Here is a 24,271-nt window from a genome sequence, read left to right as displayed (position 1 = left end):
AGGTGAAAATAATGAAAATTAAAAACTTTGCAGGCGTTGGAACAATTTACTTCGATTTTCACGATTTTTTTCTCAAATAATGCAAAGAAAAAGCCCCTAAAATCATGATCTCATCTCACAAGTTGGTTCATATAATTCGCAATTTTATAAAGAACTATACTATCAGTTTTAATAATGATCGGTTCTACACTTTTTGAATTAGACTGTGTGGTGTCACCGCCAGACACCACACTTGCTAGGTGGTAGCCTTTAAATCGGCCGCGGTCCGGTAGTATACGTCGGACCCGCGTGTCGCCACTATCAGTGATTGCAGACCGAGCGCCGCCACACGGCAGGTCTAGAGAGACTTCCTAGCACTCGCCCCAGTTGTACAGCCGACTTTGCTTCACTGACAAAATACGCTCTCATTTGCCGAGACGACAGTTAGCATAGCCTTCAGCTACGTTATTTGCTACGACCTAGCAAGGCGCCAGTATCCGTACTATTGATATTGTCAATCATGTACCATAAAGAGCGACGTTCCTCATTATTGGATTAAAGTTAAGTATTCCACCAGCTACGTCCGTTTTTCTCACTTCTAATTCCCTTGTCATGTTCCAGACCTCACGCGAGCCTGCGTGAGCTAAAACGCGTGCATATCGGCCTCCTTTAACCATGCGGTTGGCTCTCCTGCCAACCACAACAGACTGCACGCAAATGTGAAAAAAGTCATTTCGAGATAAACGCGGTTGAAAAATAAATTCTCGGAAACTAGAAATTCAAAGACGTTAACAATAATATAAGATGCATATCGATTAATCTGCGATCCCAGCACCATATAGTAATCCCTCTTCCTCCTCATAGGCTTCGTTTCGCGCTTGCAGCAGTGCTTTCCGAACTTTGCGATCTTCCTTCGATTCCAACGAACTACGTCGATTCTGCCGGCTCACGCGCTGGTTGTCCATTTGTCCGGCATAACTGAAGCTTTGTGTGCCTACTACAACTCCAGCCTCGTTCATGACCATCAGAATGGATGAATTCCTTTCATTGAATAAGCATGGTGCTAAATACGATGCCAATTCAACGACTTTTATTCTGGAGTGCAAGAGTTTAGCAGCTAATCGCCAAATAGTGGAAATAAAACTTTCATTCGCATTTTGAGGTTGTACCGGTCAAGCATACCTAAGGCAGTACCCCGCCCTATCTGCGCTCGAGCCTGTAACCGATGTGCACTCGGTCCTATGCTCATAAAATCTAAACGAATGCGATTTTCGCTTTGAACGTTTGACAGCGTATTCTTGGATAGTTAAGCTAACGATTTGTGAAATAAAAATATGGGTTTATTTGAACCTCCTAATGTGGTTTCCCCCCTTAATGTTAACTTCACAGTGCAACACATTTTTAAATAAGTTAGTGAACTTATGCTTCTGCGTGGTGGTAATTTGCCAGTACAGTGGAACCACATTTTACGCAACTTCTCACTTTCTGGAGTAGTCAAAAAAAATTATGGGATTTTTGTTGATGTGTTTGTACAGTATAGTACTACACACCATTTGTAACACATTTTCCAAAACGTAAATTCCAAAACTTCATTGTGAATTAGCATTATGAAAGTAGGAGCAGCGACCTAGCCAGTTAAGTCACAAGCACCACAGGACTCGAATGGAGCTTTTTTGCGGGCTTTCAAATTATTTCAATTTAAAATTCCGTTTTTATAAAAGAATACTGAAATGCATGTTAGGAGCATAAAATGACATAATTATCATTTAAAACAGGTTCCAGAAAATAGTCAAATACATTATTACAAACCAGCCTCAAATCCTGGAGAATTAATTTATAACGTGGGAGTGCGTGGTTATAGTAAACCTTTTAGGGACAACGGGCAACGTGTTGTCATTACCTATTTTATCTCAAATTACTAGTTAAAATACGCCTGTAAAGACGTCATATAAACATTTTTATGTGAGGATATTGCAGATTGACTTGCCAGTGCGACGTTATTTCTCACTATTCTATTTCTTTCATTCATTACGTTTAACAAGGACCCGATATGGCTTCGCCCGATAATATACCACATTAAAAAAGAGGTAGATCAAAATAACGACTCACGTGGCTCAACAACTAATGAGATATCAGCACCAGGACTGTATTATACAGAAAATTCTTCCTGCTTTGTTCAGTGTGGAAGACAGTTGACGAAAGGGCGCAGTTCTCAATTTTTCTTTAAAACTTGCTACGAACGAGCAGAGCCGACGGGCAAAGTAGCGGTAAAATCCATATTTAGGAGATGCTGGATATAAATTCAGCCCGGTCACATTAACTCAGGCTAAGTGTGATTTCTCTAAATCACTTCAGATGAATACCGTAAAAATCTAGAACAGGAGTGTCTAACCATCGGGCTGCATGTGGCACATCGCAAGTATCAGTTCGGCCCAGAATGTATCTATCACATGATCGGTAAAATATTTAAAATTTCCGTCAAATTCCGTTTATGTAATGTTTTGATAAATTGAATATTTTCAATTTGGAACTACAACCACATGATGCTATTCTCTCATTGGTCCGTCCCTTCTTCTTCCTCCCCCTTCTCCCCCCCCCCCCCCCCCCCCCACTCCAGTGGTTATTGTTAGTGTTAAGCACACTACGTGCGGCCCAAAACTACTCATGTTCTAGTGTGGCCCAGGTGAGCTAAAAAGGTGACACACCTGATCTAGACGATTATGTCTCGGCCTAATCAAAAAATGGTTCAAATGGCTCTCAGGTCATCAGTCCCCTAGAACTCAGAAATACTTGAACCTAACTAACCTAAGGACAATACACACATCCATGCCGAGGCAGGATTAGAACCTGCGACCGTAGCATTCGCGTAGCAGAAGCGCCTAGAACCGCTTGGGAACCGCGGCCGACTCGGCCTAATCCCCACTGCCGTTAATCGGATTACAAATTACAGAAACGGAAAGGTAAATATGACGCATTGAAGCAACGGTTCCTGTTATAATGCATACAGACAATCGTAGAGATTAAGACAAAAATGGGTTACAGACATTGGCTGCAAGCGGGTATTGATTGAAATGAATGGGGAAAGTTGAAAATTTGTGCCGGATCGGGATTCGAATCAGGATCTCCTGCTTACACAGCTGATGCTCTGACCACTGAGCCATCCAGACACACGGACTGCCCTAGCAGGCCTCCCGCCAAACCTAACTTCTCAACTTATCCAAATACTACTAATGTAGTGCCCCTTGCCCATTATCCTCATTACTTGCGGCATTTCAGCGATTGCCGTAACATTTCGAGACTAGTGAGCATCTGCACTGAAGAGACCTTGTCCATCTCGCTTTAAATATGGAGACGTTCACTGCCACCTTGGGAGACAGTATTGCACGCTACTTCCACATGTTATCACAGCTAGTCTAGGGATATTACTAGCAATTTAAACCAGACGATGTCCTATAAATGTCTACATATTCTCAATCCGGATATCGCCTTGCGTAACAGCCCAAGAAACTACGCTACCATCCTGTAGGAACGGGAACAGGATGGGGGCCGCATAATGTTCTGGTTACGTACTATTCTGTCCAACATTCCTTGAACAAACTGTTGAAGGGTACGGTTTGCGATGGCGCACAGTTCAGCTGGGTTAGTTCTGTTTGAGACTATTCGATAACTCAGATAATTGTAGAGCCCGTGGAAGACGCCATAGGTGGACATACCAGCTATTATGTAGGTGGTCATAATGTTCTCGCTGATCAGCGTATAATCCTTTGTGGCATGTGGGTTTCAGTCCACAGCAAACCTACGCTAGTCGATTTTAAAATTAAACACTTGACGTAGAAATACCAAATATGAATTTGCTCTCGTCATTAACACGAATGTTGGGATGACGTGATATCCTCCTCCCTCCCTCCCCCTCTCCCTCCCTCTGCTCTCTCTCTCTCTCTCTCTCTCTCTCTCTCTCTCTCTCTGACTCACTCAAACCGTTACACAGGTAAACTGACACAGAAAATAATCGAGAAAATACGGCGGTATGCTGCCAGATTTTTAATCGCTCTGTTGAGAGGACTGTGGTTGCTCAGGGGCTTGCTTACAGGAGCACCTAATAAAACAAAATTACGCTATTTTCACGAAACTCAATTGCGCTAGTTTGTCGACACAATCGATGATGCGATTCCACTGCGGCTACTGCGTACCTCGCGAATGTAAGGTAAGAACGGTATATGTGTCGATGGAATTATATAATTATTTCTTCTGCACTCCATTCAGAAGATGGATGACAAACGAACTGGCAAACTTTGCTGCCTCTATTCATGACTTCCTCCGTCAGGTGAACCGGTTTTCGCTATCAGTTAGAATAAAACCACTAGTTTAATGTGGAATCCAAACTACACTGCAAGTAGCTACTCTTCACTTATGTATAGCTGTTCTAGAGAGACAAGTCACATTCAATACCGGAAAAAGAATAGCAAACTGAAACTGAACGTAGACTGATCTTCGAGGCTCTGAATAGTAACCTAACGCCGTCGGCTGCCATATATAACTACAAAGTACTCCTTAATGCGGGATAGTGTGACTTATTCCAGAGTGAGCTTCGTCCTAACTGGAGCAATCATACACATCATGTACTTATCTCGTTCTGAGAGTCTTTGACTGTTTACGTGATGCTACAGACGCAGTAACTGCAAAAGAATTCAACATTACTGTTGTTACTCCAATTAATGCTTCCAACAAAACTCATCCACTGCGGGATTCTCCCTAAAATTCTCGAAATAAACACCAGCATCGACTGCAACACATCGATCTCGCACGTGTGCTTGTTTATACGACACACAGCGGAGTACGAAAACCCTGTATAAACATTTTCATGGCTTTTCCTAGTCATTTTGAGCAAACATAATGCACTACTTTTAGTTCTCTCATCGTCTTATATCATACGGTTGTATTTATACAACGTCCGAAAGCAGATAAGTGGTCTTGGGAATTCATTCCACATCTTGAGCCTCCCCTGAGTTCTGTTACGCCAACATTTTATCTTACCGCTTAACATATCTCTAGCAAACACCTATTTTATAACCGAAAGTGCTAACAGATGACAGATTTGTAGCTCCTGGAAACTATAAAGATCAGAGTGACACATCCGACAAGTTTCAACATCTATGTAGGGAAAACCTTCCGTTCGGTTCTATTCGTGAGGAGTGTGCTATGCGCCAGTATTGTGCTCCTCTTTTCCAGACAAATGAGGCAATGCACCGCACAGTTCCTTGCATCTAGCGTCCATATTGTTCAGTTATACATCCTATACTGATTTGAGGAAGGTAAAAAAAGTCCAACAAGACAACGAGTTTTCAAGACGGAAACGCCAGTGACATTTCTACAAATGTACACGGCAGAGCTGTTAATAAAGACAATATTTGCAGAATAAACTTAACCATTATGGATATTGTAGATCAAACCTAGCTAACTTAAGGACATCACGCACGTCAATGTCCGAGGCAGGAATCGAACCTGCGCCCGTAGCGGTCTCGCGGTTCCAGACTGTAGCGCCTAGAACCATTCGGCCACTCCAGTCGGTTAGATATAGTATAGATAATAAACCAGATGACATATTAATTGAATATAAACACAGAAAACGTCGACCAGTCACTTTTGTTATTTCCCTAAATTAATTTCCTAACATTTTCAGGGTAAATAACTTAAGTTTTAAATGGCCCTGAACACTATGGGACTTAACATTTGAGGTCATCAATCCCCTAGAACTTAGAACTACTTAAACCTAACTAACCTAAGGACATCACACACATCCATGCCCGAGACAGGATTCGAACCTACGACCGTAGCGGTCGCGCGGTTCCAGACGGTAGCGCATAGAACCGCTCAGCCACTCCGGCCGGCTAACTAAGTTTCCCATTGTTAAGATATTATTTAAAGTCAATGATATATTAGACAACTGTATACATACACTACCTGACAAAAGAGTGAAGCACATGGAAGACAAGGTCGGATATCAATGTATAACTTTTTACACGCACACGCCGCTGTAGGGTTTATAAATGATCAGTGCTGCAATTTTTGTGCCAGGTAGAACAGTGCACCAGAGTATATTAGTTTTGTTCGTGTTCAGTGTTGTTACTGGGCTCCATATGGTAAGAGGCATGAACAGCGTCAGGTATTGAGTGATCAGTGCGAAGCACACGAGGATGCAGCGTGTTCATTAGAAAAAGCCTTATCTGCACCTGGTTCAAATGGCTCTAAGCACTATGGGACTTAACATCTGAGGTCATCAGTCCCGTAGACGTAGAACTACTCAGACCTAACTAACCTAAGGACATCACACACATCCATGCCCGAGGCAGGATTCGAGCCTGCGACCGTAGCGGTCGCGTGGTTCCAGACTGTAGCTCCTAGAACCGCACGGCCACTCCGGCCGGCTGATAATAGTATCATATGGAGTATTTTGTTAGTGTTGTACGAATGGCTGTGAAAATAAGATGAATATATAACACGAAGTCCCGTGAAAAAATCTGACACTGTACTTGAGATAACCCAAATTCAAATACCTGTCTGGCCGTCGGACTGTAGTTCTTCTTGGTTTCCACAATTAAATGCAAGCGTATGTTTGACGGTTCATTTCTTCACGACTGATGTCAACAGCGCAGACTTAGACAGTAATCACAGGAGACACACGCAAAGACATGCGCTGGACAGACCGCAGACTGGAGGATGGGAGGGTCAGTTTTGTTTGCCTTATCAGGCATCCTAAATATCTCAATGATTCGCTACTTTGTGCTTGTGCCCGCCACCACTGTGTTAACTGTTAACTTTGTAACTGAACACTACGGAAGAATGGTCGATTACACAGCTGAGCTTGACACGTTTTAAATTAATGAAACGAGTGATCTCCAACAGAGTTGCAAAATCCAGCTTTTTCAACTGAGCCGACGTTGCATCTCCACAGACCTCCACATTCACCGGACGTTGATCTCTAAGTTTCCTTTTTTTCTCTGTAAGCGTGAAGCTTCTCCCAGCCTTAATTTGCCCATCCACCAAGGTGTTTTGAATTTAACCCAAGGAAATAAATACACAACATGGTGGTCGAAATTATGTATAAATATATCTCTTGCACTTGGTGATTAAATTCTCAGGATAACTAACTTGACCACTAACTACACGTGAAATGGATCTGATGTGAACTGTTAAAATAACCGGCCAGAATAAAGTATGACTCATCTGTGAATAACACGTACGGAGGAAGGAAGGACGGCAGATTAGGAAGTATCGAGCGGTCGACGACGTGGTCATTAGGGCCACAATAACACTTGTGTTTCGGCGGAGGTTCGAGTCCTCCCTCGGGCATGGGTATGTGTGTTTGTCCTTAGGATAATTTAGGTTAAGTAGTGTGTAAGCTTAGGGACTGATGACCTTAGCAGTTAAGTCCCATAAGATTTCACACACATTTGAACATTTTTTGAACACGTGTGTTTCGAGGGCAGTATTATTAGCACTTCGGTGCTGATGAAACCTCTGTACAAATATGATAAGAGTTACATAGAGTTTCTAAAAGTGATACTCATGTGGGCTGTATTTTTGCAACAGCTTCCGAACTATTACGTGATACGTGCCATCAGCATATGCCACAGTAGGGTACTGATCGAAAATGCATTACTTTAACCCTGCGTAACGGCATCCTCTTAAGGTGGTGTCCTCTTTTATCGCCTTCGAAAGCCAAAATACTTAGGGTAACTATTTCTAGTTTATCGAGAGTGCCAATAAAGTCGAACAAAGGTATTGGGGCCTGCATGTTTCTTGTTAAATCATTGGTGGTACTGAACATTTCAGTCAGTATTTAACGGGTCATATAATTGGTACAGCCGACCGCTCGATAAAAGCCAGAGATCTGGGTTCGAGTTTTGATCTGACACAAATTTTTACTTGTCACGACTTACTTATTACTTTCCAGGTGTCCAAATTTCTGAAGGTATTTCACTTATATCATTTCGATAAATTCATCCCTTTCTATCCTACATATTTGATCTCAGAGAATGAAGCCCGACTTCTCTTGTGTGCCCCCAGCGAACAAAAGAAAACTTTTTAGAATCTCACATAATTAAGAATTAACATGACGGCATGTCAAACAGTTTCAGAAAAGTTACTATCACTGCAGTAATAGAATTTTATCTCATTCAGCCGGTAAGCCAGTGAAATGTGAACACAAAAAGCCTTTGTTGTGCTCTTCCCTTCCAGATCTTAGCAGTTTTTTGACTAACGTTGCTTTCCCATAGTCAGCTTTTGCTTATTGAAACTAGCATAATAACACAACAGGGCAAGGCGATGCAAAGATTAAGAATATGTATTCACTTTCTGGAGGAAGGTGGTTCGAGTCCTCATCCTGCCATACAGATTTAGGCTTCCCTAATTCGCTTGAGGCAGATTCCGAGATGGTAATGTTGACAAGCACAAAGCTGATTTCCTTCCCCATCCTTCCCTACTCACTCCCACTTGTGTTTTTTGTCTCTAATGATGTTAGACGGTAATCTGCCTTTATAAGAGCACAACTTCACAGTCCCAGAAACAGTCTGTATTTACTCAGTGGAAACATGAACTATTATGCTTTTCAGTTGTTCTTCAATGGGGAAAACTGTTGCTTTCATTAAATGCAAGTTCCAGTTCCTTTTCGCAAACCCTAAACGCGGTCTACATCCATCTGGTCCTAAACAAATAGTGTACAGTATAATATATCTGTTCGTTCATATTTATTATAATTTGCTACAGAGACACACTGGAAATCGCCGGCCGGAGTGACCGAGCGGTTCGAATCCTGCCTCGGGCATGGATGTGCCTGGTGTCCTTAGGTTAGTTAAGTTTAAGTAGTTCTAAGTTCTAGAGGACTGAAGACCTCAGAAGTTAAGTCTCATAGTGATCAGAGCCATTTGAACCATTTGAACCACGCTGGTAACGTGGTACTAAAAAAAAAAAAAAGCACTATCTGATCAAACAAATCTTGACACCCCCATGTAATGCGGACCCGCCAAAATGAAAAGCGGCGGGGAGTATTGCTTTGTCAGTACCAAAGCAGTAATAGCAGAATGGGCCGTCGGACAGCCCACTGACTTCGAGCGTGGATTAGTTCTTGAATGTCACATTAGTAACAAATCCATTAAGTGCATTTCAAGTCTTTTAATGCTGCCAACGTCGGCTGTTCGTGGTGTTATTGTGAAGTGGAAATGCAAAGGAACAACCAGAGCTAAAACACGACCAGGCAGACTTCATGTACTGATTGGCCGTTGAACATTGCGGAGGGTGGTTGTAAAAACTGACATGAAATCAACGGATGGAATCCCTGGTGACTTCCTCAGTGCTACCAGCAGTCCAGCCAGCACAATGACTGTGCGTAGGGAGTTGAAAAGAATCGGATACAATAGCCGAGTGGCTCCTCGTAAGCCTCTCATTTCTGTAGTCAGTGTTGAGTGACATTTGAGGTGGTGTAAAGAGCAACGCAACTGGACAATGGTTGATTGTAAACGTGTGATTTGGAGTAATGAATCACGCTATACGCTACGGCAATGCGACGGAAGGATTTGGGTTTGGTGATTGCCTGGAGAACCTTACCTGCCATCCTGTACAGGTCCAACATTGAAATACGGAAGATGTAGCGTTATGGCGATGATGTTGCCGTGTGACTAGGACCTCCCATCGGGTAGACCATTCGCCGGGTGCAAGTCTTTCGATTTGACCCCACTTCTGCGACTTGCGCCTCGATGGGGATGAAATGATGTTTATTAGGACAACACAACACCCAGTCCCTGAACGGAGAAAATCTCCGACCCAGCCGGGAATCGAACCCGGGCCCGTATGATTCACATTCTGTCGCGCTGACCACTCAGTTACCGGGGGCGGACAACGTTACGGTATGGGAGCGTTTTTTGTGGTTAGTGTGTGGTCCCCTTATTACGTCTCAGAAACCATTAAATTCAGAAGGATATGAACACATTTTACAGCAGTGTGTATTGCGTCCGGTAGAGGAGCAGGAGATGATTCTGTCGGCATGACAATGAACCCTGTCATAAAGCAGAATCTGTGGAGCAGTGGTTTATGAACAATAACATTCCTGAAATGGGTTGACCTCCCCAGAGTCCCGACTAGAGCCCAATGTATCACCTTTGGATGAGCTAGAACGTCGACTTCGCTCCAGACACAAAGCGTGCACCATCACTACCTTCATAGACTTCGCCTGTTGAGGAAGAATGATCTGTAGTTCCTCCAGAAATTCAAACACCTCATTCAGTGTCTCCAGTAGAGCACAAGCCGCCATAAAGGCTAAACTTGGACACGCTCCATATTAATGTCCACAGGATATTTATATCAGACAGTGTAAGCAACTTTGAGGATGAAATCAAATTATATAAGAAGCGATCAAATGGTTTCCGTTTGAGGATGTTGCTGCAGCGCATATGCAACGTAGGGCGACTCCCATGCGGTTATACAGGGTGGTCCATTGATCGTGACCGGGCCAAATATCTCACGAAATAAGCGTCAAACGAAAAAACTACAAAGAACAAAACTTGTCTACCTTGAAGGGGGGAAACCAGATGCCACTATGGTTGGCCCGCTAGATGGCGCTGCCATAGGTCAAACGGATGTGAACTGCGTTTTTTTAAAAATAGGAACCCCCATTTTTTATTACATATTCGTGTAGTACGTAAAGCAATATGAATATTTTAGTTGGACCACTTTTTTTGCTTTGTGATAGATGGCGCTGTAATAGTCACAAACATATGGCTTACAATTTTAGACGAGCAGTTGGTAACAGGTAGGACTTTTAAATTAAAATTCAGAACGTAGGTACGTTCGAACATTTTATTTCGGTTGTTCCAATGTCATACGTGTAAATTTGTGAACTTATCATTTCTGAGAACGCATTCTGTTACAGCGTTATTACCTGCAAATATCAGATTAATGCAATAAATGCTCAAAATGATGTCCGTCAATCTCAATGCATTTGGCAGTACGTGTAACGACATTCCTCTAAACAGCGAATAGTTCGCCTTCCGTAATGTTCGCACATGCATTGACAATGCTCTGACGCATGTTGTCAGGCGTTGTGGTAGATCACGGTAGCAAATATCCTTCAACGTTCCCCACAGAAAGAAATCCGGGGACGTCAGAACCGGTGAACGTGTGGGCCATACTATGGCGCTTCGACGACCAATCCACCTGTCATGAAATATGCTATTCAATACCACTTCAATCGCACACGAGCTATGTACCGGAAATCCATCATGTTGGAAGTACATCTCACCATACATTAACCCGTCTAGGTCGCTGATGTTCCACTTGTCGCAGCGACCGTGGATTTTCCGTTGCGCAATAGTGCATATTATGCCGCTTTACGTTACCGCTGTTGGTGAAAGACACTTCGTCGTTATATAGAACGCATGGAAAAAATCTGTCATCGTCCCGTAATTTCTCTTGTGCACATTGGCAGAACTGCACACGACGTTCAAAGTCGTCGCCATGCAATTCCTGGTGCATAGAAATATGGTACAGGGGCAATCGATGTTGATGTAGCATTCTCAACAACTAAGTTTTTGAGATTCCCGATTCTCGCGCAATTTGTCTGCTACTGATGTGCGGATTAGCAGCGACAGCAGCTAAAACACCTTCTTGGGCATCATCATTCGTTGCAGGTCGGGCTTGACGTTTCATATGTGGCTAAACTCTTCCTGTTTCCTTAAATAACGTAACTATCCGTCGAACGGTCCGGACACTTGGATGGTGTCGTCCAGGATACCGAGCAGCCCGTTGGGTATTTTGACCACAATAGCCACACATCAACACGATATCGACCTTTTCCGCAATTGGTAAACGGTGCATTTTAACACGGGTAATGTATCACGAAGCAAATACCGTCCGCACTGGCGGAATGTTACGTGATGCCTCGTATTTATACGTTTGTGACTATTACAGCGCCATCTATCACAAAGCGAAAAAAGTGGTCCAAATAAAACATTCATATTTCATTACGTAATACACGAATATGTAATAAAAAAGGGGGTTCCTATTTAAAAGAACGCAGTTGATATCCGTTTGACCTATGGCAGCGCCATCTAGCGGTCCAACCATAGCGCCATCTGGTTTCCCCCTTCAAGCTAGACAAGTTTCGTTCTTTGTAGTTTTTTCGTTTGACGCTTATTTTGTGAGATATTTGGCCCGGTCACGATCAATGGACCACCCTGTATAAGCATCGATATGAAGGCAAGGGATTAGAGTGGCACTCCTGTCTTTCCGACGTGCGTGCGGCAAACGCAGAAACGTGAACTATGGTGGTGGTATTAGCAAATGCTTCCAAACACTCTGTCGTTCTTTCCTTGGCTGCCAATGTACACACAACGGTACACATCCGTCGGAGAATGAAGAAATGTTGGGAAACTTGTCTGTCGAAAACCACCGTTGTGGAACGGTGCATCAATTTCTGTGCTGGTCGCGATTCGACATATGATGCCGGTCGATCTGGAAGCCCAGCCTCATCCAGTGGGAGACACTCGAGCACCAGCCCTATAGTTCTGATCTCTCTCCGTGCGATTACCACACCTTCGGTCCCTTTAAAAAACGTCTTTTATGGGTCGAAGACTCCAGCTGGACGAGGATGTGGCGCAGGCAGTTACGGACTTCTTCACAAGGTGTTTGGTAAACGGGTATCTTCAACCTAGTGCGTCGGTGGGACATATGATAACGCGATTTTGCCTCATTGGCATATCGATTCTGGACTCAACGCCCTTCGAATGGAAACTTTTTGATGGCTTCTTGTATAGCATGAGACGAAATCTATGCAGAGTCCAAATGAATCTTTCCCTCTGTAGTGTGATGTGCGCTCGGTTGAAATTTCCTGGCAGACATAACTGTGCCTGGACACCGCATTGCTCGCGGAAGGTAAGTTTCCGGTTTCGAGTGTGGGTCCGCCATACACGTTTAATTTGTGTAAGATGTTCCTCAATTGCCTTTGCAAACTCCCACGCTTTGCAGAGGATGCTGTCTAGACCATGGTTTCAATAGGGACCCATGTCAATAGGTGAATCGTTTGCGTGCTGTGAAAGTAACATTTAAGGTACTGCGTTCTATCTTCCCACGCATATGGAGATACTGAATCATTCTGGTACTTGCTACATATACAGCCAACTGCTACGAATGTGCTAATAATGTCTCAGGTAAGTTGCACACGAAACATGCAGTTTCCACAAACCACGTTACAAACTTAATGTTGCTTCTTTTGGTGATTTGTATACCTTTCCATTACAGCGTCAGCAGTTTGATTGGCAATGTTAAACTATTATTTAATTGGTAAAAAACATAGTAATTATCAAAATCGTAGCAAATTACTTTCACTATCTCATCAAAACGGTGTAGGAGAATGGAACACAGAATTTTACACATTTGTTCCCAGCGTTTTTCCTGTCCCCAAAAATGATTACTCTCCGGATATGTGTTTTAGTTCATGAGCTGTGCAACTAATCTGAAAATGTCCAGTATGCAGGCTGACAGAAATTTCAGCTATTGGAAATAAGTCTGGACGCTACAGAGCATTGCCCATAATTCTACCAAGTAACCTCTAAATAAGTGTGTCTGATTTATTTACTTCCATTCTTTGCAGTTACTTTAAGTTGTAAATTATTTTATATACCTCCACTTCAGCATACTGTACCTCTAGTTTTGTTATTAAATTGTGCGACAGAATCTTCACTTTCTAGCTACCTTTCACAATTTCTTCATGCATCGATTAGATTTAGAAAAACTGTCTGCAGGTATCTATATCGTTTTCCTCGCCATCACCAGACGCATACGAATTGTTTCATCAAAGCATCGTTACTAGTGCTGTGCTGCAACACTTACGTTACGTTCATTGTTGTCTACGTCCAGATTAGAAACAGCTCCCGGGTTGACACATCACTAAATCTGTGTTTATGAGTCATTTTCGCTTTTTAATTATATCTGTTCCTTGGTAAAAAAAAATTATGTAAGGAGCGTACATAATCAAAAAATGTTTCGCTACACAGTCGCCGAAGAATAATTACAGTAAGTCAGAACCACAAGTATCTAAGTGTATCCATTTGCATATGCAGGGATCACTTTCGTCAGCGTGACAGGATCACTGACATTTTCAACAAACTCTGGCGTGACACACTACAAGAAAGATATCGCGCATCACGGAAAGTTACTGCTATAATTATGGAAATAAACGTTCCTGTATCAGTCAATAAATATGCAGCTTCAGCCTACGTACATTCTGGGCAAGAAGTTGGTCTGTATAATTAGACTACCTCGAAATTTGAAGGTGGCGTACCGACATTCCCCGTGTGTGTTGGTAGTCCAAACGAAGTTATACCGATATACCCCCACAGCATAAAGTGCAGTGGCTTGTGGCATGCATATGTAGGTATAAAATAATTAACCACAGATCAAAATCTTGCGGTGAGAAAAGCGGAATGAACATGGTAATATACGACGAACACCAGTAGCATGTGGATCCAGCGCATAAGCAACAAATTAGCAGCTTAATGTAACCACAGCCTGTAAGTATATTATAAATAAAACAATTATAATGCTCCGTTGCAGCAATATATTGCTGTTGATGATTTTCCGTAACAAATTATACGCGTCTGGTGATAGTAAAGAAGGGATCTACCAACGTCAGTGATAGATGAATCTGAAGTAGTGACGGCTCGCACTTCTTAGTGGGTTAGCTCTCGTAAGAAAGATGTCGAAATAGGTGCTCAGTCAGGCGAAATATTGTTCTGGGAGTTGCGGAAGTGTGACGAAAAGCTGAGAGCAAGCCACATGAGATCCTTGAGGGCTCGCTGTTAGTGTGAACTGATGGCAGCAGAGAGGATTTTGGAACACGCTGGACCCCCGGCGCACGTGCTGCTGTCAGGTCGGGCCACGCGCCACGCGGTGCCTGCCTCTCACAGGCACTATTCCTGTCAACGGTCGTTGCTGAAACTCAACACACTTACGACGATCCTCTCTCTTTCGGTATGTACTAGTCTCGTTAACATCTTCACAAAATGAGGGAAAGGAAAGAACAAAAATGTCTGGTCATCCTTTTCCTCCACAGCTCGCCTTGCCAAGTTGCGTGCCACACACATTGTGACGCTCTCGGAAATGCATCGTTACACTAGTAGGAACTTACGTGCTCCTTGCTACAGAATCGTATGCAAAACATATAGTTCAGTCACCGGTTTTGCGCTACAGGTAACTGAAGGACATGGAAGAAACGATGATGTCGATAACTGAAACAGCAGTGTTATAAGCGAGGAATTGTAGGATTATATCTGATATGATATAGTTCTCATCAGTAACTACTAGTGTAAAACAGCATTAAAAAAAAAAACAGTGATATTACAGAAATTATTGTCGAAAAAAAAAGAATATGAGTGAGGCTTGTCAAAGTTCGAATGGTTAGATGACAGGGAAACTGCATGACAGTAGCTGTAAAAGGAATCACAAATGCGAGCGTGAGGATACTGACCTGGAAGAAGAGGCAAAAGCACACCCACTGATAGTACATGTAGCTCTTTCTGTCTTCCTGGCTGCCTCTCGAGTTGTCAATGCCCTTGTGAGGGACGTCGACGCCGACCTTCTTGTGGAAAGCGGACTTAATCGTGTACGTGGAGTGTATCCAGCAGAAGGTGTTGAGTACGTCTTCGGGAATGTCCTTGGTGTGTATGCAGTCGATGGGGTTGCCGACGTACTGGCGCGTGGTCACGATGAGGCTGAAGGCGACCAAGATCATGACGGTGATGCTGTAGTGCAGGCGGAAGACGGGCGAGTCGATGTGGATGTGGCTGATCTTGACGAAGCTCTTGAGGCCGCGGAAGATGTCGAGCATGTTGTCGTCGGGGCCTAGGCGGCTCGCTGTCGAGAGAGCAGGCCCCGCGCCCGCGCCGCCTCGCCTGCGCGCCGCACATCCCAGCAGCCAACTGTCACGCTCCCCCTCTCTGTACACACACCATGCTAAATTTGACTTCGTGCCGCGTCGGCCCGCTTCGGCCAGTTCTCGACACGGCTCTACTTGTCTGCCACCGCCGGCGGGGCACGCGTCTACACCCGGTGCCGCCGCCGCCGCCGCCGCCGCCGGCTCATGCGCAACCCCGCAACCCGCGCTCCCACCTCCACACCTCTTAGCTGCCCCACAGCGTCGCCTCTCGTGTTTCAAGCACTGACTCCAGCCTTAACTGCCGTAACTGCTCTCCATCTATATCAACATTACTAAGCACACCGGACAAAAAATTAGTAGCGCCAGAAGACAACACGTTAATACCGTCTGATGCAACTGATAACAACAGAGCTTTCGTGCGACAACTCGGGAATGTAAGTCGACTTACCCCACAAAGGTGGCACAAGTACAAAGTGTGCAGAGCCATTTTTGAAAACTCACCCAAACACCCAGGATAAAGTGGCTGATATACTGGGTGATCAAAAAGTCAGTATAAATTTGAAAACTGAATAATTCACGGAATAACGTAGATAGAGAGGTACAAATTGACACACATGCTTGGAATGATGGAATGACATGGGGTTTTATTAGAACAAAAAAAAAATACAAAAATTCAAAAAATGTCCAACAGATGGCGCTTCATCTGGTCAGAATAGCAAGAATTAGCATAACAAAGTAAGACAAAGCAAAGATGATGTTCTTTACAGGAAATGCTCAATATGTTCACCATCATTCCTCAACAATAGCTGTAGTCGAGGAATAATGTAGTGAACAGCACTGTAAAGCATGTCCGGAGTTATGTTGAGGCATTGGCGGTCGGATGTTGTCTTTCAACATCCCTAGAGATGTCGGTCGATCACGATACACTTGCGGCTTCAGGTAACCCCAAAGCCAATAATCGCACGGACTGAGGTCTGGGGACCTGGGAGGCCAAGCATGACGAAAGTAGCGGCTGAGCACACGATCATTACCAAACTATGCGCGCAAGAGATCTTTTACGCGTCTAGCAATACTTTGCTTTTTTTTTTGGTTTAATAAATCTACATGTCATTCCAAGCATGTGTGTCAATTTTTACCTCTCTATCTACATTATTCAATGGTTTATTAAGTTTTCAAATGTATACTGACTTTTTGATCACCCGGTACACTACCTCAAACGTTTTCGATTACGCTCGGTAAAAGCTATACGGGGTGTCTCTCGTAAGAATGAAATTTATCCATAGTGGATGCTGTCGAACTCCGTGACTGTTCCTTCATCGGGTGTAGAAAAATATCCGCTACCAGTCACAATAAAAGGTTATTTATTTGTCACACGACCGGTTTCAAGCTTGCGCCCATCCTCAGGTGTTTAACATTCATTTACATGTTCAAATAACTTGCGGGTTTGCTGCCGGATGACGTCGTCGAACACCGCCGATATTTCGACAGGAGCACACCCTGCCATTCTCAAGGCACAAATGCAAGGAAGAAGGAATGTGCAAGCAAATTTAATACCTCGCTTCACAGAGGAGAAACAAGGAAGACACCACACACAGAACAAGTGTCAACACAAACAAATATAACCAACATCAGAAATATCGATAGTTACTATTAATCAACTGGTGAGGTAGCACTAATTCTGTCCCTCTGTTTTTTTATGAGAGACAGAGCCGGATTCCAAGCAGCATTTAAACAAAATCCACCATCTCTGTTAATAAAGTTGCTTGATAGTCTGATTTCAGACTACCTCGCCTGTTGATTAATAGTAACTATCGATATTTCTGATGTTGGTTATCTTTGTTTGTGTTGACATTTGTTCTGTGTGTGGCGTCCTTCTTGTTTCTCCTCTGTGAAGCGAGGTATTAAATTTGCTTGCACATTCCTTCTTCGTTGCATTTGTGCCTTGAGAATGGCAGGGTGTGCTCCTGTCGAAATTTCGGCGGTGTTCGACGACGTCACCCGGCAGCAAACCCGAAAGTTATTTGAACAGTCAATTCGCCGGGAAAAGTTAAGGTTTCACATTCATTTACATGTTTATACTGTTGGAGATCAATAAAGATGAAGCACCATTACAGTTATGCTGTGGTGACAGCCCACATGTTTGTAGGTAAGCGTAGTGTATTTCACGAGTGCACCTCATAATAGTGAAATATGAAGCTATACCTGGGAAAATAAATAAATCACCACGTCGTGATGGGATTCAAATTCGGTTTTACAGAGAGTACTCTAATGCATTGGCTCCTTACTTAGCTTGCATTTATCGCAAATCTCTTGCCCAACGTTAAGTCCCGAGCGGCTGGAACAAAGCGGAGGTGACGCCTGTATATAAGAAGGGTAGAAGGACGTATCCTCAAAATTACAGACCAATATCCTTAACATTGGTTTGTTGCAGGATTCTCGAACATATTCTCAGTTCGAATATAATGAATTTCCTTGAGCCAGAGAAGTTGCTGTCCTTGCATCAGCACGACTTTAGAAAGTATCGCTCCTGCGAAACGCAACTCGCCCTTTTTTCACATGATATCTTGAGAACCATGGATGAAGGGTATCAGACGGATGCCATATTTCTTTACTTCCGGAAAGCATTTGACTCGGTGCCCCACTGCAGACTCCTAACAAGGCATATGGGATTGGTTCCCAAATATGTGAGTGGCTCGAAGACTTCTTAAGTAATAGAACCCAGTACGTTGTCCTCGATGGTGAGTGTTCATCGGAGGTGAGGGTATTATCTGGAGTGCCCCAGGGAAGTGTGGTAGGTCCACTGTTGTTTTCTATCTATATAAATGATCTTTTGGATAGGGTGGATAGCAATGTGCGGCTGTTTGCTGATGATGCTGTGGTGTACCGGAAGGTGTCGTCGTTGAGTGACTGTAGAAGGGTACAAGATGACTTGGACAGGATTTGTGATTGGTGTAAAGAATGGCAGCTGACTCTAAACATAGATAAATGTAAATTAATGCAGATAAATAGAAAAAAGAATCCCATAATGTTTGAATACTCCATTAGTAGTGTAGCGCTTGACACACTCACGTCGATTAAATATTTGGGCGTAACGTTGTACAGCGATATGAAGTGGGACAAGCATGTAATGGCAGTTGTGGGGAAGGCGGATACTCGTCTTCGGTTCATTGGTAGAATTTTGGGAAGATATAGTTCGTCTGTAAAGGAGACCGCTTATAAAACATTAATACGACCTATTCTTGAGTACTGCTCGAGCGTTTTGGATCCCTATCACGTCGGATTGAGGGAGGACATAGAAGGACTTCAGAGGCGGGCTGCTAGATTTGTTACTGGTATGTTTGATCATCACGCTAGTGTTACGGAAATGTTTCAGGAACTCGGGTGGGAGTCCCTAGAGGAAAGGAGGCGTTCTTTAAGTGAATCGCTACTGAGGAAATTTAGAGAACCAGCATTTGAAGCTGACTGCAGTACAATTATACTGCCGCCAACTTATATTTCACGGAAAGACCATAAAGATAAGATAAGAGAGATTAGGGCTCGCAAAGAGGCATATTGGCAGTCATTTTTCCCTCTTTCTGTTTGGAAGTGGAACAGGGAGAGAAGATGCAAGTTGTGGTACGAGGCACCCTCCGCCACGCACCGTATGGTGGATTGCGGAGTATGTATGTAGATGTAGATGTAGAAAAATGAAATATGCACGTGAAACTGACGATAAGTGTGTAATTAAGTGGCAAAACTGTCACCACAGCATAACTGTAATAATGGTGCTTCATCTTTATTGATCTACAACAGTATAAACATGTAAATGAATATATAAATACCTGAGGATGGGCGCAAGCCCGGTACCGGTAGTGTGACAAATATATAACCTTTTATTGTGACTGGTAGTGGATATTTTTTCTCCTAAGAGTCTTCAGGCGCATTTTCTTTTATGTTTCATCACATGTTTGCAATTTCGTTTTTGCGTTGTGTAGCTGCAGTCAGCCCAAACAAATAGTGCGCTTCACGTCTTTCACGCGATGGGAAGCGTCACTTTTTGTTTCCCGTTACAAACAAAAAGAATTTTAAAGCGCAATTTTATATGACCATTCGATAGAGCGGTTCCAGATTAGTCCAATCTGATATTTGTGTTGTCGATATGTATTAACAGTGATAGTAAAACAAGGGGCCGGCCGCTGTGACCGAGCGGCTCTAGGCGCATCAGTCTGAAACCGCGCTGCTGCTACGGACGCAGGTTCGAATGCTGCCTCGAGCATGGATGTGTGTGACGTCCTTAGGTTGGTTAGGTTTAAGTAGTTCTAAGTCTAGGGGACTGATGACCTCAGATGTTAAGTCCCATAGTGCTTAGAGCCAGCTGAACCAGTTGCACCAGCCAGTAAAACATGGAGGATAAACAACAATCTATCAGCGACCCAGCAGCGCTGCAGGTTTGGCGGTAGCAGTCAGCGAGAACCAGGGTGGTGCTTTCGCTGCTGGAGTACTGGTTATTCTTTGAGTTTTACTGTCCGTGTTAATACACATCAATAAAATGAATATCGCACTGGTATAATCTGGGACCGCTCTATAGAATAGGCATGTAAAATTGCCCTGTAAATTCATTTTGTTCGAAACGCGGAAAAATCGACGCTTTCCGTCGTTGCTGGTCTTCAGGTGAAAGACATGAAGTGTACTATTTGTTTGAGCTGATTCCAACTACACTGCGCAAAGACGAAATTGTAAACATTTCCTAAAACACCGGAGAAAATTCGCCTGACGACCATTTGGAGAGACACCGTATGCACTTTATTTCAGTGTAAAAACACAGTGTACAAACTAAATAGGCCAATTAAATAAATATTTTCTCTCTCTATCATTATGTACAATGGTTTTGATTTAAGCCTCTTCAAAGTATCCACCATTTGCCCTCAAAACAGCTGCACATACTTTTTGCATTCTGTGGATAAGACTTTGCAGTGTTCATGCAGATATTGCAGTCCAACATGTCTATAAATTATTCCATAGATCTTCAGCATTAGATGATCTTAGTTTTTTGACCTCCGTGTTAAGTTCATCCCGTAAGAGGTCAATGGGATTTAAGTCAGCTGGCTGACTTGGTTCAACCATAGACTTTAGTTTCCACATCTCCCTTTTCTATTGACATACCCTCTGCACAATTTAGAAGCAAGTTTGGGATATTTGTCTTGCTGCAGAACAAACCCGCGACTTACCAGATGGAACGGCTTTGTTGATCAGTATCCTATGATGCACTTTCTTCTTTACGGTTCCATTAATTCTCACAAGATCACTAACTTTACCACGTGAAAACATTCCCACATCATGACTGACCGTTGGCGTGACACACTGACATATAAGTTGTCTACGAATAGACATTCGACGATGGCCTTCCAACTGCTTCAGTCGTAGATTCGTTCGTGAATAACACCTTGGACCGTTGCTGCGCGTTTCAGTTTCTGTGTTACTGTGTCCATTGCAATCTTTCCATGTTGTTTTGTTTGCGTAGTAAAGGATTTTGGCTGCTATGCACCCCTTTAAACCTTGTTTACAAAAACGGCGCTGTACTGCAGAGACAGAGATGGGAGCTGCTCACATACTATTTACCTACTCACGAATTTCAGGTGCAGTACGAGTCCTCTAACATTGGCTTTGTGCGCATATGAACTGATCTTCTCAAGTTGATGTTACTCGGGGTCTTCCAGATCGCGAAACTCTTACACTCGCACCAGTTTGCTTGAACTACTGCAATATACGCACAACTAGATTGGACGACGCCAACTTCTGTTGACAGCATCCTACTAGAATAGCCTTACTGGTACGAAGCTACAATTACTGCTCGTTTTTCAATTCCAGTCTTCTGCTACTGTCCCATAGGGAGGTAACACGATATGAACTTGACCAGGAATACAAACACACTGCTAGATACACACAATGTACTGTAAACAAATGCTAACTGATTGCTACAGAGACAGCTAAAGGAATGAGGCCCATACGAATAAAAGGTAAAAGCACGTCAGTGTTGTTATGCATACTCATCAGCTCCCTTCTGCGAACAACCAGTCAAATAAACAACAGAAGCGCTTAGTCTTTACATATTTATACTTGTTTTGTTATCAGAACTGGGATATGATATAAAATTCTAAACGAAATTCATGTTCTAACCAGAAATCCATTGTTGCGATAGAAGATAGAGAAATTTTGACCGACAGTGTATACAGGGTGGTCCAGAATTCAAGAGACAAACTTTCTGCGGATACTCACGGATATTTTCCGAGTATTTTGGTACAAGGGGCAGGTGATCTCAAGTGTCTCGTTACGAAGTAATTGCAGTTTATTTTATTTCTTGCCCTCGTGTATCTTTCTATCTGTATTGCACCGAAAACATCAGTTTAACATTGCAAACGTCGACGGTATGGACTGTGTGTCTTGTTCAGCAACACTTGTTCCACAAACTAGTGGTACTTGTTCTTGAAAACAGTAAAGCCCACTTTACTGCTCGACCTCAATACAGCATTCATTACTGGTCGGTTTTGCCTCCTTCTTTTAAGGTTGCGTTACTTGTCCGTTAAACAGTGGGAAACAGCAGTACGGAATTTTTTGCTGATAAAGAGTTTGCCGAAATTCATCTCCTGTATGAGTTCACTGATAAAGTAAGTAATGCAGGATGGCTAGAATACCTGGGAGACCCCAAAGAGCAGGTTCAGCCATCTAATTGGAAAGGTTTTCCTTATCCTTCGCGCCTGCAGGCATCTTTCCCTCACTAAGTATGAACTGTGTGTGTAACTGTAACTGATAAGTGTAGGTGGCCTAATGGGTGTATGTATAGTGCAGTGTCGTGTTCGTGTTGGAGATGAGGAGAGAACGGAAACGGTGAAACCCCCTGCCAGCACATAGCTACTCCTCGCGAACAGCACCAAGGTGCAGACGAGCTTAACGTCCACATATGACAGGCGGATGACAGGCGGATGACCATCAACAGTATCATATGCCCTCACTTCATAGGACACTGTGGAGAGGTTCGAAATTTAATCCAGGACATTGGTGCAAAGATTGTTGATCAAAGACGTTACGGCACCACCTCACCCCCCATAGCCGGCCAAATACAGGCAGTGAAAATTTCGTACACCACTTGGATTTTAACCGGCTTACCTCCTAGTCGAGTGCCATCGCGCACGCATTCGTTAGCGACGCCGGCTACGGAAGCGGGTTATGGGTTCACCGAATTCAGTGAAAAAGGGGCAGAAGGACGCTGTGCTGATGTGTTTTCCCTTCGACCGCAACCCCATTACACTACTTTTGCATCTGTTAGAGAGTTGTTGCAGTACTCTGTGTGTTGTGCTGTCGTATCACATACTTTTTCAATGTTTTGGACATATTTTCCTATAAGAAAGGGAAACGAGAGTTACAAACTGAAAAAAATCATGATTACATCATTAGATTCTAGCGAGTCACCAGAGACTTCGCGTCCCTTATAATACTCACAAAAAATCTCTGAATAACCTCCGAAATTTTGTATGTGGAGTTCTGGTTCACCCTGCATATATTTTTAACGAGGACCGTCCTCTACGGGTTCACAACTTCTATAGTTTGTAACTGTCCGATCTTCTTCTGAAGGCCCCTTGAATTCATCGCATCATTAATATCTTGCATCCGTCTTCTACATGTTCTTCCGCATTTTCGTCTCTCAGTTGGTGTCATTCATACATTCTTTTTGGCCATAGGTTATAATCCATTCGTTGGAGGTTGCTATACTAATTTAATATTTTGATGTCTATGTCATCAAGAACAGTGTCTGCATCTCTTATAGTTTTCCATATTCCTTCATTTCTGACGCCGGCCACTGTGGTCGATCGGTTCTAGGCGCTTCAGTCCGGAACCACGCGGCTGCTACGGTTGCAGGTTCGAATCCTGCTTCGGGCATGGATGTGTGTGATGTCCTTAGGTTAATTAGGTTTAAGTAGTTCTAAGTTCTAGGGGACTGATGACCACAGCTGTTAAGTCCCATAGAGCTCAGAGCCATTTGAACCATTTTTTTGAACTTTGAACACAGCTGTTGTCATCTTGGAAAATGGGAATGTCCTCAGTGTACCATTCACGAAGATGTAGAAGAACTGGAAATACTTGGTCACCGATACTGTTGAAATAAACGTTCTTGTCCATGTCAGTGACAACCTGAATGAGTAGGCCGAAGTCAGGCTACGATAAAGGCCTCAAAGACATGACAGATCCACCTTAGTGTTGAGCTGCATACCTCAGACTCTTCAGGTCCAACGTCGCTTTGGGCCGCCGATGCACTCACCACCTTGCATCGTTTGAAAACAGAGAAAACTCTGTGACTTGTCAGCCCCACACGATACGTCTCTAGTCAGCTAC

At 43.4% G+C, this 24,271-nt stretch overlaps 1 protein-coding gene across 1 annotated transcript in view; it reads right to left on the bottom strand.

Moving 5' to 3' along the window:
* LOC126298026 (innexin shaking-B) overlaps nucleotides 1-15,960 on the bottom strand; it is a 370,506-nt gene extending 354,546 nt beyond the window's left edge. The window contains exon 1 of the mRNA XM_049989349.1: nucleotides 15,497-15,960. Coding sequence (XP_049845306.1) covers nucleotides 15,497-15,856 — 360 coding nt within the window. The 5' untranslated portion in view covers nucleotides 15,857-15,960. The remainder of the gene's footprint in view (nucleotides 1-15,496) is intronic.
* Between the last annotated feature and the right edge of the window lie 8,311 nt (nucleotides 15,961-24,271).

This window comes from Schistocerca gregaria, chromosome X (assembly GCF_023897955.1).
Source record: "Schistocerca gregaria isolate iqSchGreg1 chromosome X, iqSchGreg1.2, whole genome shotgun sequence".
Classification (NCBI taxonomy): Eukaryota; Metazoa; Arthropoda; class Insecta; order Orthoptera; family Acrididae; genus Schistocerca; species Schistocerca gregaria.
Note: the sequence above shows the minus strand (reverse complement) of the source record. Positions and strands in the feature narration are given on the sequence as shown.